The sequence below is a fragment of the Carcharodon carcharias genome, chromosome 32 (genome assembly GCF_017639515.1).
Source record: "Carcharodon carcharias isolate sCarCar2 chromosome 32, sCarCar2.pri, whole genome shotgun sequence".
NCBI classification, from domain to species: domain Eukaryota; kingdom Metazoa; phylum Chordata; class Chondrichthyes; order Lamniformes; family Lamnidae; genus Carcharodon; species Carcharodon carcharias.
In genome coordinates, this window is record NC_054498.1 from 1,194,544 (window position 1) to 1,215,594 (window position 21,051).

At 40.8% G+C, this 21,051-nt stretch overlaps 1 protein-coding gene across 7 annotated transcripts in view; it reads left to right on the plus strand.

The window, feature by feature from the left end:
• LOC121272117 (tight junction protein ZO-1-like) overlaps positions 1-21,051 on the plus strand; it is a 162,124-nt gene that overhangs the window by 134,445 nt on the left and 6,628 nt on the right. For all 7 annotated transcript variants that reach the window (XM_041178570.1, XM_041178576.1, XM_041178577.1 and 4 more), the window contains 4 exons: positions 883-1,101; positions 9,303-9,472; positions 11,047-11,506; positions 19,308-19,522. In XM_041178570.1, coding sequence (XP_041034504.1) covers positions 883-1,101; positions 9,303-9,472; positions 11,047-11,506; positions 19,308-19,522 — 1,064 coding nt within the window. The remainder of the gene's footprint in view (positions 1-882; positions 1,102-9,302; positions 9,473-11,046; positions 11,507-19,307; positions 19,523-21,051) is intronic.

The window sequence follows — 21,051 nt, forward strand, 5'->3', positions numbered from 1 at the left end:
GATAAGGAGGAAGTATTGGCTGGGCTGTCGCTACTTAAAAGTTGAAGTGGCACCAGAACGAGATGAGATGCATCCAAGGAGACAGGGGGAATTGAGTGAGAGTGGAAATTGTGGAGGCCATAATTAGCCAAAATTTCCCAGTCTTAGACTCAGGGTGGTGTCAGAGGACTTAAGAATTGCAAAGGTTACACCCATCTTCAAAAAAGAGTGTTAAGATAAGCCCAGCAACTGCAGGCCAGTCAGTTTAACCTTAGTGGAGAAGCTTTTAGAAATGATAACTCGGGACAAAATTAATAGCCAGTTGGGAAAATGCAGGTTAATTAAGAAAAGCCAGCACGTATTTGTTAAAGGCAAATCATGTTAACTGACTTGCTAGAGTATTTTGATGAGGTGACAGCAAGGGTCGATGAGGGTCCTGCTGTTGACATGGTGTAGATGGACTTCCAAAAGGCATTTGATAAAGTACCGCATATCAGACTTGTGAGCAAACTCATGAAATAAAAGGGACAGTAGAAACTGGAAACAGGGAATAGTTAACGGATGTTTTTCGGACTAAAAGAAGGTTTATAGTGGAGTTCCCCGGGGTAGGTGTTAGGACCCCTGCTCTTCCTGATGTAAATTAATGACCTAGACATTGGCATATAGGGCATAAGTTCAAAATTTGTGGACAATACAAAACTTAGTTGTATTGTGAACTGTGAGGAGGATAGTGTCGAACTTCTTTAGACAGGTTTGTGGAATGGACAGACAAGTAAGTTGCAGATGAAATTTAATGCAGAACAGAATACGTATAAATGCAAAAAGATTTTTTCTTAACAATAAACATTCAGTGCAATTGTACCGTTAGGTTTTCATTTAGTAATTGAATTTCTTGACCTGCAGAGGCCCTGAACCTCAGGTAAAACTTCTAGAAGAAGCTCCACGAATAAATCACTATAGCGCAGACGAAGATGAAGAAGATTATAGGAAGCAGCTGTCTTATTTTGGCCGCAGAACCTTGGAGCAGAAGCCAGTAACCCAGCTTCCTGCCAGCAGCTTCCCTGAATCTGCCAAATCATCAGAACCTGTACTTCAATCCAACTACACTGGATACCTCCCCAGGTAAGTGCTGGCTTGACGAGCAGAGGTTCAACTTGTTGCAAGATTCTATTGGATTTCTTTTATTTGATGCAGTCTCAGACTACCCCTCATGAGGGTAAGGTTACTTGCTCAATTCTGTGCAGCTTATTCAAAGGTGCAGAGTGGTGCCTTCCTACCCACTTCTATTCCAGCGCTTCCTCTGTTCATCTGTGCTTGTCTAATTGACTGTGTAGTGACTCACTATAAATATATTAAATTGCAACTGACTGGAGAGATGCTTTTTTTTTCTCAGTGGTTAGGAGCCTTTTGGCACTGATTCAACCTTTAATACTTAGTAGTGCAGCTCTGAAAGAGGTGTCTGCTCCTTCATGTGCCCCAGCTGAGAGCTACTATCTCAGCCCAGTCCCAAAATTGGACTAGATTTCCTCCTGCTTCTGAACCCACTGACCATCAGAAAAGCTTAGGAAATATTCAAGTCCCTTCAAATAAATCTGATGCGACCATTTAAAAAAAAAATCAGTGTATCACAGTGGCATAAAGGGAGAATCAATCATTCTTTCCAAGAATAGAATTTATCTCATTCATGACTCAAAACTTGTGAATAAAACTGATGATTTGCTCAAAGCCATTTGTTTGCAGAATACACTGCCCTTTCAGAAGCTTGTTCTTGGGTATACATGCTAGTCATGGTTTGAAAAATTTATTGAGTTTTTTTGAGGCTATAACAAATGGGGTAGATCAAGGGGAAGCAGTACTTGTAGAATACTTGGGTTTAGGGGGTTGGTTAGTTCAGTTGGCTGGATGGCTGGTTTGTGATGCAGAGTGACAACAGCAGCATGGGTTCAATTGCCGTATCGGCTGAGGTCACCCATGAAGGTCATCCCTGCCTTCTCAACCTTGCCCCTCGCCTGAGGTGTGGTGACCCTCAGGTTAAACTCACCACCAGTTGTGTCTCTCTAATGAGAGTCAGCCTATGGTCATCTGGGGCTATGTGATAAGGTGCCACACGAAAGGCTAATACAAAAGGTAAGGGCTAATGGAGTTGAATGTCTTAAATTCGTATGGATGGAAGATTAGTTAATGGACAAGAAAGCAGAGAGTAGATTAGCAGGGCATTTTGAAGTTGACAGGCTGTAAGTGTTTAGGCCTCAGCTATTTACAATCTATATTAACGACTTGGATACATTACTGTTGATTTCTCTGTCTAAGTTTGCTGACAATATAAAGTTAGATGACAATATAACCATGAAGAGGACACAAAAAAGCTGCAAAGAAATATAAGCAGGTTAAGTGAGCAGACAACAAGATGGCAGATGAAGTATAGTGTGGAGAAGTGTGAGGTTTTTCACTTTGATAGTAAGAATAGAAAATAATATTTCTAAAACGCAAGAACTTTTTAAATGTTGATGTTCAGAGGATCTTGGGTGTACTCGTATATGGAATACAAAGCTGCCATGCATGTACAGGAAGCAATTTGACATGCACATGGTACATTGGTTTTTATTGCAAGGGGATTGGAGTACAAGAATAGGAAATCCTGCCATACTTGTACAGGGCTTTGCTGATAGCAACCTGGAGTAATGTAAGCAGTTTTGGTACCTATACATAAGGAAAAATAAACTTGCCTTGGAGGAAGTGTAGCATAGGTTCAGTAAATTTGTTTTTTGATTTCTTGGGGAATGCAGAAGACTAGGGCAATGCAGTAATGCAATTTCTCACTGCTGGCTAGCTGCTTGGGCCCAACGTAGCCTCAGCTTTTAACAGCGATAGCCCATTGAACAAAATTGCCTCTTATCCAGCAACCCACCAATGATCTCACTCAGGAAACATCCATAAGAATATTCGAGCATAAGAAATAGGAGTAGATCATTTGGCCCCTGAAGCCTGCTCCACCATTCAATATGATCATAACTGATCTTTTACTTCAATTTCAATTTCCTATCCCAATCCCCAGACTCCTTAATTCCCCAAGAAATTAAAACTCTATCAATCTCAGTCTTGAATATACGCAACAATGGAGTATCCACAACCCTCTGGGGTAGAGAATTCCAAAGGTTCACAACCCAAGTGAAGAAATTTCTCCTTAACTCAGTTCTGTGTGATTGATCCTTTATCCTGAGGCTGTGCCATTATGTTCTAGATTCCCCAGCCAGGGAACATAATCTCTGTGTCCACCCTGTCAAGCCCCTTCAGAATCTTGCATGTTTCAATGAGATCATCTTTCATTCTCAACTTCAGAAAATATAAGCTCAACTTACTCAGCGTTTCATCAAAGGACAACCCTCTCATCCCAGGAACAAATTTACTGAACCTGCATTTTGTGTTGTTGTGTGAAGTTAATTCTTAACTCTCCTTTTTAAGTTTTTTTTATTTTAGTCATGTAAGCATCATTGCTGGGTTAGTTCTGTCCTCTGCAGTGTCCTTTGTTCTAAGATGTACAGTAGGTATGAAAATTCTTTAGTTGCCTAACAGCCTGAGCTGTCCCTATACTCCACTATACAGACAATGTATTGAAATTGTGACCTTGGATCTTTTGAAAGGAGAATTTAGGAGCTATCAAATATACTGCATGTAAATATTGCGGTGACAGCTGGGAGTTGGCTATTTGTTCAACAAAATTGGGGTATGGCAGAAAGAAACCTCTTTCTTTGCTGAAAATTCAACTTGCTGCTATACTGGCTGCTGTACTGGAGACTCATGCAGCATGTGAAGGTATTCCCGAAATCTTCTTACCTGCATTCAAGGACATTGCATCTGTCACCTTCCAAAGGAAGGAAGGAATCAAGTGCTGCAGAAAGTGGGGAGGGGAGAGCCTGGAGCTGCAGAGCATGAGGCAGGGAGTTTGTGGGGGAAACCGGATGCTACAGTGGGGTTGGTGGAGGAGGAGAGATGGTGGGTGCTGTAGCAGGTGTGAGAGTGATGGGATAAAGCTGGGAACTGGGCACAGTGGAGGGAGTGGGGAGGGATCCCTGGCTCCCCTTTCTCTTAACCTGTATTCTACCAATTCAAAATAATCAATACAACTTATTGACAATTGTTAATTTTTGTCTGGGCTTGGATTAAAAACAATGCCATGGCAGTTTGAAAGAAGCTTTTTCTCGGTCCACAGAGAAAAGGTCAGATAGATTTTTCCAGAAGTACTGAACTGACCGCTTACATTAAATGCCTTTCACTTAAGAGCTGTAATATGGATTTTATTCACACATACATTAGTTCCAACATGCTGATTGACAACTGTGATGAGAAGTTTTTTTAACATTGGATTTTGTGCTCTAGGGTAGGAGCTGACAGTGGATTGTGCTCTGGGGAGTGGGTCTACGGTGGATTCTGTATTGTGGGGGAGGGGGCTTATAGTGAAGTCCATGCTCATAGGGAGATTGCCCAAGGATGGAGCAGCCCAGATTAAGGTAAAAGCAAAATACTGCAGATGCTGGAAACCTGAAACAAAAACAGGAAAAGCTAGAAAAACTCAGCAGGCCTAGCAGCATCTGTGGAGAGAGAAACAATTAATATTTTGAGTCTGTATGACCTGAAGATCTACTGAATTTTTCCAGCATTTTCTGTTTTTGTTTCAGCCCAAACTACTGTTGTGCACAACTTAGCAGATATTTTGAATAGGTCAATAAGATTTTTTTGCCTACTTTGTCATTGGAATTATCCAGGATGCTGCAGATCAGAAATATTTTATGTATTAAGGCAAGACTAAAGCTGTAACAAAGGATCATAATTAAACACAGCTGTGAAGGAATTGTATCTAATTGTATCAGTGGTTAAAGCAGGCAAGCTCTGGCTGATGAGAAGGTAATCACTAATTAAACCACAGTCAGTCAGTAGAGAATAAAGATGAAGGGGACCTCTCACTCACAAATCCTGCCCCAGATGCTTTTTCATTGATCAAATGACAGAACTATTCTTTTACCAGAGCACCTTAGTCTGCTGTGCTTTTTAATTAACAATTTTCTTTTGAGTGCTGCTGCTGATTTCCAAGCAGTGTGGGCCAGGTATCTTCTAATGATGTGTAGTGCCACAGTTTGACGATCAGAACTGCAGGTATCTTTATTTCTTGATTTTTATTTGAACTACATAGACCTCATGCCATGTACACGGTTCTTGGCTTGCACGCTAATTGTGAAAGTGTGAGGAGAAACCTGAAATTGTAAGGTTCATGGCCACCCCTGAGAGCTTGATTTGTGTGAATTGAACTTCTGGCAGCCCTGTTTGCATTTGGAGGGGTAAAAGACAAAAATCCAAATTAGCAGCAATGAAACTCAATGAAACTTTGAAGGTTATCCTGTGTTGTATAAGTTAACAATTAAGTCTGTTTCAAAATGAGCTCTATTTGCCAAAAGACTGGTTAAGTATGGTTGATTCACAACATTGCACTTTAAGAAATAAAAGGTTGCATCATTTCTCCTTCTGAACTTCAAATATGCTGTGATATTCTCACTAATGTGAAGTCAAATCTCATTAGACGAGATATAGGCTGACATTGTATTGGGAAATTATAAACTTCAATTGTTCCTGATACTTCTTATACTTGTCTCAAGCGTCCCATTGTTAATTAAGTAGTATAGGAACAGGAGTAGGCCATTCAGCCCTTTGAGTGCTCCGCCATTCAATACGATTGTAGCTGATCATCCACTTCAGTGCCTTTTTCCCACACTGTCCCCCATATCCCTTTACATCAGTGGTATTTAGAAATCTGTCAATTTCTACTTTAAGCATACTCAGTGAGTTTCCACAGCCCTCTGGGGTGGAGAATTCCAAAGATTCACAATTCTCTGAGTAAAAACAATTCTCCTCATCTCAGTCCTAAGTGGCTTCCCCCTTATTTTAAAATTTTGTCCCCTGGTTCTAGACTCCTCAACCAGGGGAAACATCTTACCTGCATCTATCCTGTCTATTCCTTTAAGTATTTTGTAGGTTTCAATGAGATCACCTCTCATTCTTTGAAACTCCTAGAGAAGACAAGCCCAGTTTTTCAAATCTCTTTTCATATGACAGTCCCGCCATCTGGGGACAAGTCTGGTGAACTTTTGTTGCACTCCCTCTATGGCAGTAATGTCCTTCCTAAGGCAAGGGGGCCAAAACTACACACGCTACTCCAGGTGTGGTCTAACCAAGGTTCTAGACAATTGAAGCAAGATTTCACTACTCCTGTACTCTCATCCTCTTCCAATAAAGGTTAACATACCATTAGCCTTCCTAATTGCTTGCAGTACCTGCATTTTAGCCTTCAGTGACTTATTGTCGAGGTTCCTTTGTACATCTACACTTTCTAATCTCTTAACATTTAAGAGATACTCTGCACATCTGTTCCTCCTACCAAAGTGGATAACCTCACATTTTTCCACATTATATTCCATCTGCCATGTTCCTGCCCACTCACTAAGTCTGTCCAAATCCCCTTGAAGCCATTTTGCATCTTCTTCTTAACACAGAATTCCCACATACCTTTGGGTCATCCGTGAACTTGAAAATATTATATTTGGTCCCCACGTCCAAATCATTGATGTATATTGTGAGCAGCTGGGGCCCAAATATTGATCCTTGCGGTACCCCACTAGTCACAGTCTGTCATCATGAGAATGACCTATTTATTCCTATTCTGTTTTCTGCCTGTTAGCCAATTCTTAATCCATGCCAGTATATTACCTCCTGACCCAGGTGCTTTAATTTTTTGCTAACCAACCTCCTATAGGGGATTTGGGTATGAAAAGCCTTCTGAAAATCCAAGTAAACTACACCCACCAACTCCCCTTTATCAATTCTGTTTGTAACATCCTCAAAAATCTCCCAGTTTCGCCAAACGTGATTTCCCATTCATTATTCCATGTTGACTATGCTCACTCAGATCATTATTATCCAAGTATCCATTTATCATATGCTCACTCAGATCATTATTATCCAAGTATCCATTTATCACATTCTATAGAATAAATTCTAGCATTTTCCCTACCACTGATGTAAGGCTAACAGATCTATAGTTCCCTGTTTTCTGTCTCCCTCCCTTCTTTAACAGTAGGGTGACATTTGCCAGCTTCCAATCTGCAGGAGCTGTTCCAGAATCCATAGAATTTTGGAAGATGATCACCAATGGGATATAGAATATCAGGTCCCGGGGACTTATCAACCTTCAGTCCCATTAATTTCTCCAATACTTTCCTTCAATTCCTCATTCTCCCTAGTCCCTTGGATCTCTAATTCTGGGAGATTTCTTGTTTCTTCCTCAGTGAAGACAGACACAAAGTCATCATTTAGCAATTCCCTATTAGCTGCCATTTCTCTATTCCCCATTCTAAATTGTCCTGACTCTGCCTACGATGGCCCCACATTTGACTTCGCCAAACATTTCCTTTTAATGTACCTATAGAAGCTTTTATGGTTCTTTGTTGCATTTTATGTTAGTTTACATTCATATTCCATTCTCCCTTTCTTTATCAGTTTCTTGGTCCTCCTTTGCTGTATCCTGAAATCCTCCCAAACCTCAAGCTTGCTACTATTTCTGGCAACTTTATAGACCTTTTCTTTTAACCTTATACACTCTTTAACTTCCTTTATTAGCCACGGATTTTTGCAGCAATCACGAGTGGACCTTCAATTGCAGGTTGGGTGAACTGCACTATGTTGCTGGATTTGAGAAAAAGCATGTTTGTGATGTTAACACCCATATTATTTTTATTATTTCTGCTTGTAGTTACAAATCACAGAATTGTTACGGTGTAGAAGGAGGCCATTCAGCCCATCGTGTCTGCATCTGTTCACCAAATGCCATTCTCCTGCCTTTTCCCCGCAACCCTGCACATTGTTTTTATTCAAATAATCATCTAATGCCCTCTCGAATGCCTTGATTGAACCTGCCTCCACCACATTTCCAGGCAGTGCATTCCAGACCTGAACCACTCACTCTGTGAAAGCGTTTTCTCACATCACATTTGCTTCTTTTGCAAATCACTTGAAATTTGTGCCCCCTCATTCTCAATCCTTTTACAAGAGGGAACAGCTTCTCCCTATCTACTCTGTCCAGCTCCTGCGTGATTTTGAACACCTTTATCAAATCTCCCCTTAGCCACTCCACTCCAAGGAGTACAAGTCCCAACTTCTCCAATCTGTCTTCATAACTGAAGTTTCTCATCCCAGGAACCATTTATGTAAACATCTTCTGTACTCTTTCCAATATGTTCACATCCTTCCTAAAGTGCGGCGCCCAGAACTGTACACAGTACTCCACCTGAGGTCTAACTAGTATCCTATACAAGTTCAGCATAACCTCCTTGCTCTTGTATTCTTTGCCCCCATTGATAAAGCCTAGGATATTGTATCCTTTATTAAATGCTCTCTCCACCTGTCCTGCCACCTTTAATGACTTAAACACATATACACCCAGGTCCCTCTGCTCCTGCACGCCCTTTAGAGTTGTACCCCTTATTTTATATTGTGTGTCTTTTTAGTAGGAAGAACATGGAATCACCTCACACTTGTCTACATTGAAGTTCATCTGCCACCTATCTGCTCATTTCACCAACTTGTTTGTGTCTTTTTGAAGTTCTACACCGTCCTCCTCACAGTTTACAATGCTTCAGAGTTTTGTATCATCCACAAACTTTGAAATTGTCCTCTGCACACCAAGATCTAGATCATTAATATGTCAGGAAAAGCAAGGGTCCTATTACCCACCCCTGGGGAACTTCACTGCAAACCTTCTCCAGCCCAAAAAATCTCCATTAACCATTACTCGCTGTTTCCTATTATTCAGCCAATTTTGTATCCATGTCCTTTTTATTCCATGAGCTGTAATTTTTCTCAAGTCTGTTGTGCAGCACTATTGAATGCCTTTTGGAAGTCCATGTACACCACATCAACAGCATTACCCTCATCAACCCTCGCTGTTACCTCTTCAAAAAAATTCCAACAAGTTAGTTAAACATGATTTACCTTTAAGAAATGAATGCTGTTTCTTCTTAATCAAGCCACATTTTTCCATGTGACTATTAATTCTATCCTGAATAATTGTTTCCAGAAGCTTTCCCGCCACTGCTGTTAAACTGACTGGTCTGTACTTGCTGGGCTTATCCTTTTCAACCTTATTTAAACAAGGACGTAATGTTTGCAATTCTCCAGTCCTCTGGCACCTCCCCTGAGTCTAGGGAAGACTGAAAGATTAAGTCAAAGCAAGTCAATGTAGAAATGTACTTTGTTAAGAATGATGATATTGTTTACAGGAGCACAGCAGCAAATTTTGATCATGCGGTCAAACCTACCATCACTGAGAAGAAATATGACTCTACATCCCAACTGTCCAGCCTTCAGTCACGTTATGGGCCACCTCTTCAACCCAGTTTGAACTCTTCGGTGTCCCTACCAGTGCATCCCAAGCTTTCACCGACTGAAGGTAATCCTGTTTCTCTCCCAAGTGCATTGAGTGTACTTTTTCTATGCTTTGAGATACCAATTTAGGAAATAATTGCCTATCTGATGTTGAGTGAATCTGCTTATAACCTTTGAAACATGGCACACATCTGCAGAATTCAGCGCACCCAAAATTAAAATGGAGAGCAATTATGTTCAAACCATCTAGTTAGTCTTCTGTTCCTGTATTGTAGGAAAGGATTTGTTTTTTAAGCACAACAGTGTAGAAAAAAAAATGTATCATATATAATGGGCATTGGCATAAATGACCATTTATTCTGTTTTGGTGAATAAATATTGGTCCAGGACACTAGGAACTTTGAATGCTTTCGGATTTTTGGAGGGGCAGGCAGAGCCTCAGTTTAATGTCTTTCAGAAAGTTAGCACCTCCAGCAGTGCAGCACTCCCTTGTTATTGTACTGGAGCGTTATCCTGGATTATGGACCCAATTCCTGGATTGGGGCTGCATGACCCTCTGAGCCACGATAGAATTCTATTGTAGTACTTCCCCTTGCCCCTTTTAATGTAACAGGGGTATTTGTGGCAATCTCAGGCTCTGATCAGAGATTGTTTTGAATGCAAAATCCTTGCTTAGCGCACTGATTAAATTATGTGTGTGCTTTTCCCACTGAAGCCCTGTCAATGTTGTATGACCAGCAACTAAGAAATGCAGAGGAAAAGTCTGGCCAACACGCCATCTGTTTTATGCTTTCTCTCATAGGTGAAACCTCTTGTTTCCATCCCAGACTGCACTGAGATCAGATCATTACATGGGGTTCACATCTACCAAAACTCAGGTTCTGCTCCCTCCGTGGATGTGATACACAAATTTATAAACCTCAAAGTTAGTTTCATGTTTCAAGTGGAAGCTTTGAGCTCTGCTTTTTTCTAAAGAAATTTATTTTAAATCCAGTTTAGGTGTTGTTAAATATTTTCCTTTGTTGTTCCTGCCATCAGTAATAGACACAAGCAGGAGGAGCAAGTTCAAACTGTTTACAGACCTGCTGTTCAAATTCATTTTTTCTTATTATCAGATTTTCTGTGTAAGACAATTGTACCTGCAGCTAATTTGAATGTTAACCATGCTTTGAAATGTATTTTATCAATAGTAAATAGAACCTTTCTAATGCTTAAAAGCATATTGAAGGGCAATGGTGTTCTTCCAGCTCTGAGGTTGATGATATCAATTAGGCTACAGTTGGCTCCAGCAGAAAGTGACTGCATATGGACCTAAGGTGGAGTTAGGTTCAGACTGGGCTGTGATGAACTGATGGTTGAATAGCTTGTGGTCTATTACTGTTCAGGTCCACATATGAGAAACTGGCACATCCATGATCTGCTTGAAAGGCTGGTCCTGTACAGTAGAGAGAGCGTCAGCACTTGCCTGACTCTACCCTGGGGAAGGGGAAGAGAGAGAGTTGGCACTTTCCTGACATGCTGGCACAGGCATGATAGACTGATTGGCTTCCTCCTGTGCTTTTTTCATTCTATGATGCATTATGAACTGAGGAGAAGTTAACTAAATCCTTATTGTGCTTCTTTTCCCCTTCTTTTCAGTGAGTTCAGTACCACGGGATATACCCAGCATTCTACAGTCAAAGCCGGAACTTCCTCCTCAAAGCAAACCTCAAGCTTTCAGGCTCACTGCTCGAGATGAAACAGTTCATTCAAATTTTTATCCCCAGAAAAGTTTCCCAGTTCCTGAAAGAGCCCCTGTCAATGGAATGGAGCAGCCTCAGAAGCAGGCAGCCACAGCATACAATCGCTTCACCCCAAAGCCATACACAAGTGCCGCACGGCCTTTTGAACGCAAGTTTGAGAGCCCAAAATTTGATCACAACCTCCTGCCAAGTGAACCTCAGATACAACCCAAGCCGGAGCCACTGCCAAAAGCACACAGCTCTCCCCAGCCTCCAGACTTCGACAGTGGCACTGACACATTCCCCAAGCCGTCTGACCACAGACCTAAATATCAGGCAAATAACATCCACGCAATACCTAAAGCTATTCCAGTAAGGTAAGAGCCTGAAGTGGCATTTGTATAAAGAATGGATACTCTTGGATGTTTGGAACTATTTTTGTTTCTTTTTTAAGTGAGTCTTCAAAGGAATCACATTGCAGTGTCCATGTCAGTGTCTCAAATCAGCTAACATACATCTCATTGATTTAATTCCTGAGCACCCATCCTCAGCTGGAATGTTTGAAGATCAATAAAAATAATTGGGTGAGGGCCAATTTCAATGGAGTGAGAATGAATTTGGCACAAGTAAATTGGAAGAAAGTTTGGCAGGCAGAACTGTATTTGAACAATGAGCTGCCTTTAAAGAGGGGTAGTTTGGGCACAGTTGAAATACATTTCCAAGACAGGGAGAGGTAAAACAAAGCCAATGTTCCCTGGAGGAGGAAAGAGATGGACAGTAAAATGAAGCAGCAGAAAGAATGTGGGGGTGATAGGTTATCGGCAGTAGAGGGATGCAGATTTCAGGCTACTAACAAATCAGCCATGACCTTATTAAATGACGGAGCAGGCTCAAGGGGCTGAATGGTCTACTGCTCCTTGTTCGAATGTCAGATTGATAATATGTGAGAACCTGGCTGAATATAGAAAGTTCAGAGGGGAAGTGAAAAAAATAAGAGCAGCAAAGCTGGGAGTGTGAGAAGAGACAGGCAACCAACATAAAAGGGAATCCAAAACTCTTCTACAGTTTAAGCATATAAATAGTTAATTGGCATCGTTCCATCTGTGAGAGATGATGGGACTGCAACTTCAGAACTTCGGTGAGGTCAGATGAGAACATCTGCTTAACTTATAATGCCTGAACAAGCTGAAGAGCTGATGTATCCTCTCCATTTGTCTTTTGGCTGCGTAGCCTAGATTTGGAATCACAGACTTGCCCAACATCTGCATTTCCCTCTTGACTTCATAGACAAATCCAGCGGAAGGCTGAAGCCCACAGTTGCAGGAGTTGCCAGAAGGTGCTTGGTGAAGGGGATCTCCAGCTGCCTGTAGAACTCCACTGCAGTGCCATTGACTTTCCTGAGCAGGACCCATGGCAGTGGGCACTATTTGATCCATAGCTGGGACCTGGTTAATGCACCATGTCCACACACTGATAGCCCTGTGTATCACATCTCTGAAGGCTAAACTCCCATCAGGATTCCCTGCAGTTCAGTTTAGGGCTGTAGCGTGCACACTTGCTGTGTATTGCTGTGGGAGGCACTACATGGGCTCTCAGTGATGCAGAGGCTGTGTACTGGAAGGAGATACTTATGCACTTAGCTCCCTCTTAGCAGTAAATTAGCCAGCAACAGTAAGTCATGCAGCTGCACTTGACGCAAAATATCACCCTGTGGAAAAATCACTGACATAGAAAATCTGTTCTCTGGGTGAGACAAAGCTCACCAACTGCACTTTTGTATAAGTACTGCACGTTAACCGATTGCACCACTAGAGCAATATATAAACATTGCTGAGAAAAGAGACAAGTTGCCAAAGCTTTTCATCTTGCAACCATCAGGACAAACACAAGAATGCTAAATTTCAAATGATCATAATTTCTAGTACAGGAAAAAGGGTGCTGATTGGTTAGCTGATTGACTGAGGTGTTGTCATGGAGATAACAATGGTGAGCTATAGGCTCCCCAAGCTTCAGGTAATCCAAAAAGGCACAAGGCTTGAACATGTTCCTTTTGTTTGCAGAGAACGGGTCCCTGCGTATGAATGTATGCCACTTCTAGCAAGCACACATGAGCCATGTTATGTGCTCGACTGATTATCTTAAATTAGTTGACAATGTAGCTACTAGCACACTGAGGATTGTTCAGCAAGTCTTACCCAACCGTGGAGTCCGTTACTGAGGTTATTAATTAACCCTCTCATCTCCCCTTTGTTCTGTTCTTTTTTAAATGCAGTCCATCTGTGATTTCCTGCAGTTCTGATGACACAAGTGAAATATTAACTTACCTCTCCATAGAGGCCTGGGTGCTTCCATCATTTTGTTTTTGTTTGATATCCAGCTTCTGCAGTTTTTGTTTTTACCTTGTGATAGGCTGACTGCTGCAGCATTTAGAGCTGAAAAACCTATGGGTATTCCAGCAATTCCCCCATTTACAATCTGAAGTCTATTATGACCAGCTCAGGGCTTGCCCCTGGGCCCCTGGTGTTTTTTCCCCTGAATAGCAGAAGGTATCTGGCTTCTGTAGAGTTGTCCCCAGCAGTAGTCAGCACTTGGAGGAAGAGCAAATATGTTGCACAACAATTATATTTAGTTTACTAGTATAAAATTTTGCTTTGGAAAATCCGACCTGATTTATTTTGTGTTTTCCAGTTCGTTTTACAGAACCGACATTGAGTGTATATCTGAGGTACTTTAATATCTTATAGAATGTGTGATGGTAGTTGGGTTAATGTGCTGTTATTCAGATGAGGTTAGAGAAGACATTCATCCCACAATGGTTTATATTGTCAGCTTCATTCTTTGGAGTGACTGTACTCAGAAGCTGCAAATTGACAGTATATCAGTTTGGAATTTCTTTGCTTTCTCATATGGAGCAGGATTGATGCATGACCCCTGCGGAGTAATATTTTATAAAAGAGCTTTGTCAGACACACTCACTGCATTGCATTGAACACCCTAAAATATTAAAAGCTCTAGATTAAATTGTACAGGAGTTTAACCAAAAGAGTAAGTTATGGTTTCATGATGTAACCGTTTTGCTGTTCTAAGCCTCAGTCCCCTCTGTTAAAGGGATGGATCATGCTGAAAGAAGTACACAACATGGCGAGTAAATTACCTGACGTTATTGGGTCAAGAATGCGTAATTTTAAATCTCTTCTACTGTATAGTGAATACTGCTGTGTACATTCCAATGAGTACTACACTTGGGACTTTAGAACCAAACTGCATGGTAGGGTCATGGCCTGTAAATCCCAGATATGCTTTGTGGATATTGCAGGAAGTGCTCACTTATTGTTAGCAAGCCCTCAGTTTAACATTTTTTCAATTCGTTCATGGGATGTGGGCGTCGCTGGCTAGGCCAGCATTTATTGCCCATCCCTAATTGCCCTTGTTCAGGGGGGCAGTTAAGTGTCAACCACATAGAATGATACATCACCGAAAGAGACATTTGACTCATCATGCCTGTGCCAGCTCTTTGAAAAAGCTATCCAATTAATTCCACTCCCTTCCTCTTTCCCCATAAACTTGCAAATTTGTCCTCTTTGATTATTTATCTGATTCCATTTGAAAGTTACTGTTGAATCTGCTTCCACTGTCCTTTGTGGTAACGTATTCCAGTTCATAACTTTCTGCATGAAAGAATATTTCCTTATGTTACTTCTGGTATTTTTGCCTAAATTTGTGCCCTCTGGTTACTGATATTGGAAGCAGTTTTCCTTATTTATTTTATCAAGACTCTTAAAGGTTTTAAACATTTTTGTCAAATCTCCCCTTAACCTTTCCTGTTTCAAGGAAAATATCCTAGTTTTTCAAGTCTCTCCAATTAAATGAAGTCTTTCATCTATGTTACTGTAGTAAATGTCCGCTTTATCATCTAAGGCCTTGATGTTCTTCGACAACAGTAGGTGAGGGCTAACCAGTGTTTTATAAAAGTTCAGTATAATTTCCATGTTTTTTTTTAACAGCCTTCTCAATCCTGCGTGCCACCTTCCAGGATGTGTGTATGTAAACCGCTGGCCTCTGCACCCACGTTAAAACATTGTTCATATTGTACCCCCTCATTTGTCTGAAAAAAACATATACATTGAAATCCATTTGCCACAGTTTGGCCCATTCACTTAACCTGTTAATATTTCTTTGTGATTTTATGCTTCCATTTGCACTTCTACAATGCTGCCTATTTTGTGTTGTCAGAAAATTTGGTTTTCTATCTCATCATCTAAGATGTAATACTAGACTAGAAGATAGATCAATAGAGAAGCAGTAGCAGACATTTAAGGGAATATTTCAAAATGCTCAAAATAAGTATACTGCTACTATAAAGAAAAATTCTAAGGGGAGGACCTACCATCTGTGGTTAATTAAATAAGTTAAGGAAAGCATCAAACTTAAGGAAAATGCATATAACTGCAAAAAATGAGTGACAGGTCAGATGATTGGTCAGAATATAAAGAATGGCAGAGAATGACTGAAAGGTTAATCAGGAGAAAGAAATGAGAATATAAAGCATGCTAGAAATGTAAAAACAAAGAGTTTCTACAGGTATTTAAAAAAGTGTAAGTAAAGTGAGTGTTGGTCCCCTAGAGAGTGACAGTGGGGAGCTAATAGTAGATAATGAGGAAATGGCAGATGAAATGAACAGATATTTTGCTTCCATCTTCACTATGGAGGATACAAAAAACATTCCAGAAATAGCTGTAAATCAGGAAGTGGAAGGGAGAGAGGAGCTTGGTGAAATTACAATTATTAGAGAAGTGGTACTAATTAAACAGATGGAGCTGCAGGCTGACAAGTCTCCCAACTCCTGATGGATTTTGTCCTAGGGTCTTAAAAGAGGTGTCTAATGAGGTAATAGATGTGTTGGTGTTAATTTTCCAAAATTCGCTAGATCCTAGAAAGTTTCCACCAATATAACCGTTCTATTCAAGAAGTGAGGGAGGCAGGAAGCCATAGGCCAGTTAGCTTTTTGTCTGTCATGGGGAGGCATTAGAATCGATCTTAAGGAGGTTATAGCTGGGCACTTAGAAAAACTCAAGGTAATCAGGAAGAGTCAGGATAAAAACAAAAAAACTGCGGATGCTGGAAATCCAAAACAAAAACAGAATTACCTGGAAAAACTCAGCAGGTCTGGCAGCATCGGCGGAGAAGAAAGTTCTGTCGAAGGGTCATGAGGACTCGAAGAGTCAGGATAGTTTTGTGAAAGGGGAATCATGTTTAACCAAATTATTTGAGTTTTTTGAAGGAGTAGCATGTGCCGTGGATAAAGGAGAGCCTGCAGACATACTGTACTTGATTTCCAGAAGGCATTTGATGAGGTGCCACATCAAAGGTTATTGCGGAAAATGAAAGCTCATGGTGTAGGGGTAGCATATTAGCATGGATCGAAGATTGGTTGGCTGGTAGAAAGCAGAGAATGCGTAAATTAATCTTTTTCTGATTGGCAGGACGTGACTAGTGGAATCCAGTCTGATCTGGGGCCTCAACTTTTTATAATTTATATCAGTGACTTAGGTGAGGGGAACAAAGGCATGGTAGCCAAATTTGCAGATGACACAAAGATAGGAAGGAAGGTATATTGTGTAGAGGACATGAGGATGCAGACATATATAAATAGGTTGAGAGTGTGGGCAAAAATCTGGCAAATAGAGTTTAATGTGGGAAAATGAAATTGTTCACTTTGGCAGGAAGAATAAAAAAGCAGAGTATTACTTAAACAGAGAACGGCTACAGAATTCCGAGGTGCAGAGGGATCTAGGTGTTCTTGTGCATTTTTAAAATTCAATCATGGGATGTGGCCTCGCTGGCTAGCATTTATTGCCCATCCCTGATTGCCCATGTTCAGAGTCATTGCTGCCGGTCTGGAGTCATACGTAGGCCAGACCAGGTAAGGACGGCAGATTTAGTGAAACAGATAGATAAGTTTTTACGACAGTTGACAATGGTTTCTTGGTCATCATTAAACTTTTAATTCCAGATTTCTTTTTATTGAATTCAAATTCCACCATTCGATTCAAACCCAGGTCCCCAGAGCTTTACCCCGGGTCTTTGGATTACCCCAGTCCAGTGACAATACTGGTACGCCACCGCCTCCCCATGAGTCACAAAACATTAGTATGTAGGTACAGCAAGTAATTAAGAAGGCTAATGGAATGCCATCCTTTATGTTTATTCCTCTCGTAATAAAAGCAAGGATGTTACGCTTCAGTTATACAGGGCATTGGTGAGACCACTTCTCCAATACTTTATGCAGTTTTATCTCCTTATATAAGGAAGGATGTAAAAGCGTTGGAGGCAGTTCAGAGGAGATTTACTAGATTGATACTGGAATAAGCGGGTTGTCTTATGAGGACAGGTTGAACAGACTGGGCTTGTTTCCACTTGAGTTTAGAAGAGTGAGGGGTGACTTGATTGAAGTATATAAGATCCTGAACGGTCTTGACATGGTGGATGTGAAAAAGATATTTTCTCTTGTGGGTGAGTCCAGAATTAGGGGGCACTGTTTTAAAACAAAGGTTCGCCCTTTTAAATGGCGATGCTGAGAAATTTTTTCTGAAGGTAGTGCAACTTTGGAATTCTGTCCCTCAGAAGTCGGTGGAGATGGGGGTCATTGAATATCTTTGAGATGGAGGTAGATATATTCTTGTTAGGCAAGGGAATCAAAGGTTATCAGGGTTGGATGGGAATGTGAAATTCAAAACACAAACAGATTAGCTATGAGCATCGTGAATGGTGGAGCAAGCTCGAGGGGCTGAATAGCTTACTTCTCCTATTTCGTCTGTTTGTTAATTAGTTGTGAATAGTTGAGTCCGCAACACAGATTCTTGCAGACATCACTGGTCAAATTCTGTCAGTTAGAATACCTATCAATTATCCTGACTCTCCTGCCACTCAGCCAATTTCCTAACCAGATCAATAATTTGCCTTCAATTACCTTAACTTCCAAGAGCTTCAACTAACAGTCTCTTCGGAGTCTTCTGTCTCTCAATCTTCTCTCTTACTTCATTGAAGAACTTGATCAAGTTAGTCAAGCATGATTTGCATTTAACAAATCTGTGCTGGCTTTTATTTTGAACCCACATTTTTCTAACTGCCAATAAATTTTATCCTGGATTATTGCTCTGAAAGTTTTGCCAGTAGTGACATTAGGCTGCCTACCTACATGGTTTTATCCCTTTTCCCTTCCCCTTTTCTGAAAAGAGGTAGAAAGAAACTGGAAAATCATCAGGCCCAGCAAGCCTGCCCCATCCATCCAATGTTGCAGCCTCAATGTTCACCCACTATATCCTGCACCATCACCAAGGAGAAGGAAAGATGACAGATTAAAACCTCCAGCCAACTCAGTAAAAACGCTTATGAAATTCCTCTCCAACTCCCTATAGCAACCAAACAAAGGTCTAGGACAGAGTGGTTGCTATGAAACATTCTATTGCCCACTCACTTTACTGTATAATTGATTAATGTGCTCCTCTCTCAGAAATGTTGTCAAATTCGCTTTTAAAGGACTGTGGGGACTCTTTATTTGTCGCATACCAAGGACAGCTTGCCAAAGAGTGCAACAACTCTATCAATTCTTTGAGATTGTTTGGTTTGGGGATATCTTGAAGCTGCTACTAAGGGATATAGAGCAGTCTGAAAATTCCTGTCATGCCTCCCTGCAGCTTTTGCAGGGATGAACATTGTCCTTAAGCTATAAAAGCACTGGGTATGTTACAACCAAAATTCACGTTGATGCTGCACGATGCTAAATTTGGGGACATGGAGCAGAATAATGGGGACATACCCCATCATTGGCCTTCGTTTGCCTGATTTGTGACAATCGGCTCTCCAGAACTGACTGTTGGATTTGATAAGTACGAAACTGCATCAGAAAGTGTACAGCAAATGTTATTGAGGTTCTGACAACAAAAACACTACAGAAAGGAAATCAAACAAAAAGTAGCTGAAGAACACGGTAGGTCAGCCAGCATCTGTCAAGAGTATTTAATGTTTCAGCTGTTGGCCCTTGATTAGAACAAGCTCTGATAATGCACCTTCTCTCCATACATGGTGACTGTAACATTTTGTTCTGTCAAGTTGTCAACTAATTGTTGCAGTGACGTCTGATTTGATTGTAGTGCTGATTAACTTGCTCTTTCTCAGTCCTAGTGCATTGGAAGATGATGATGATGATAGTCACACGGTAGTTGCAACAGCTCGGGGAATTTTTGACAGCAATGGTGGTGTGCTGAGCTCCGTCGAGACTGGGGTTAGTATCATCATTCCAAAGGGAGCCATTCCTGAGGGAGTGGAACAGGAAATCTACTTTAAAGTCTGCAGAGACAACAGTATCCTCCCTCCCCTGGATAAGGAGAAAGGTGAGAACTAGCTTTCTTTCCTGAAATAGTTCATTAATCTTCACTTAACACTTCCCTGTAATGTATATTTGTGTCCAGTGCAGAGTGATTTGAAATCAATAGCCAGTTGTCAAAAACTGTCTCTCAGGTGACCATCCTTGCCATTTCTTAATACCTAATTCATTTTGAATTGAGCTAACATGAGCATTGTAGAGTTGTACTAGGCAGAGCTCAGAAAAATTCCAAAGGGAGGACCCACCATCTGTGGTTAACTGAAAAAATTAAAGCTCGTATCAAACTTCAAGAAAAATTATATAATTGCACAAAGATGAGTGGCAGGTCAGAAGATTGGACAGAATGTAAAAAAGGAACAAAGAATGACTAAAAGATTAATAAGGAGGGAAAAATTAGAGTATGAGAGAAAGCTGGCTAGAAATATAAAGACGTATAGTAAGAGTTTCTGTAGATATTTTTTAAAAAGTTAACAAAGTGAGCATTGGTCCCATAGAAAGTGAGTCTGGGGAATTAATAAAGGAAAATAAGGAGATGACAGATTAATTAACAGGAATTTTGCATCGGTCTTCACTATAGAGGATACAAGTAACATCTCAGAAATAGCTGTATATCAGGAAATGGGAGGGAGGAACTCAAATTACAATCGCCAGGAAAGTAGTATTGAACAAATTGTGGGAGCTGCGTGCTGACAAGTCCCTGGGTCCTGATGGACTTCACACAAGGATCTTAAAAGAAGTGGTTAGTGAGATGGTTAACGCATTGGTTTTTAGTTTTACAAAGTTCACCAGATTTTGAGAAGGTTCCATTAGATTGAAAAATAGGGAATGTAACTCCTTTATTCAAAAAGGGAGGGAGGCAGAGAGCAGGAAACTACAGGCCTGTTAGCTTAACATCTGTCATAGGGAAAGTGTTAGAAGCTATTGTTAATGATGTTATGGCAGGGCACTTGAAAAAATTCAAAGCAATCAGGCAGCGTCAACATGGTTGCGGGAAAGAGAAATCATGTTTAACCAATTTATTGGAGTTCTTTGAAGCTGTCACATGTGCTGTGGATAAAGAGGAACCAGTTTCTTAGATTTTAGATCTAGAACTTAGATTTCTAGAAGGCATTTGATAAAGTGCCATGTCAAAGATTATTGTAGAAAACAAAAGCTCATACTGTTGGGAGTATCATATTGGCATGGATAGAAGACTGACTAGCTAACAGGAAATGGAGATTAGGCGTAAATGGGTCATTTTCTGGGTTGGCAGGGTATAACAAGTGGTGTGCCACATGGGTCAGTGCTGGGGCCTCAGCCTTTTACAATTTATTTAAATGACTTGGATGAAGGGACCGAAGGTATGTTTGCTAAATTTGCTGATGAGGCAAAGATGGGTGGGAAAGTAAGTTGTGAAGAGGACATTAGGAGGCTACTAAGTTAAGTGAGTGGACAAAGACCTGGCAAATGGAGTATAATTTGGGAAAATGTGAACTTGTCCATTTTGGCAAGAAAAATAAAGAAGAAGCATATTAGCTAAATGGAGAGAGATTGCAG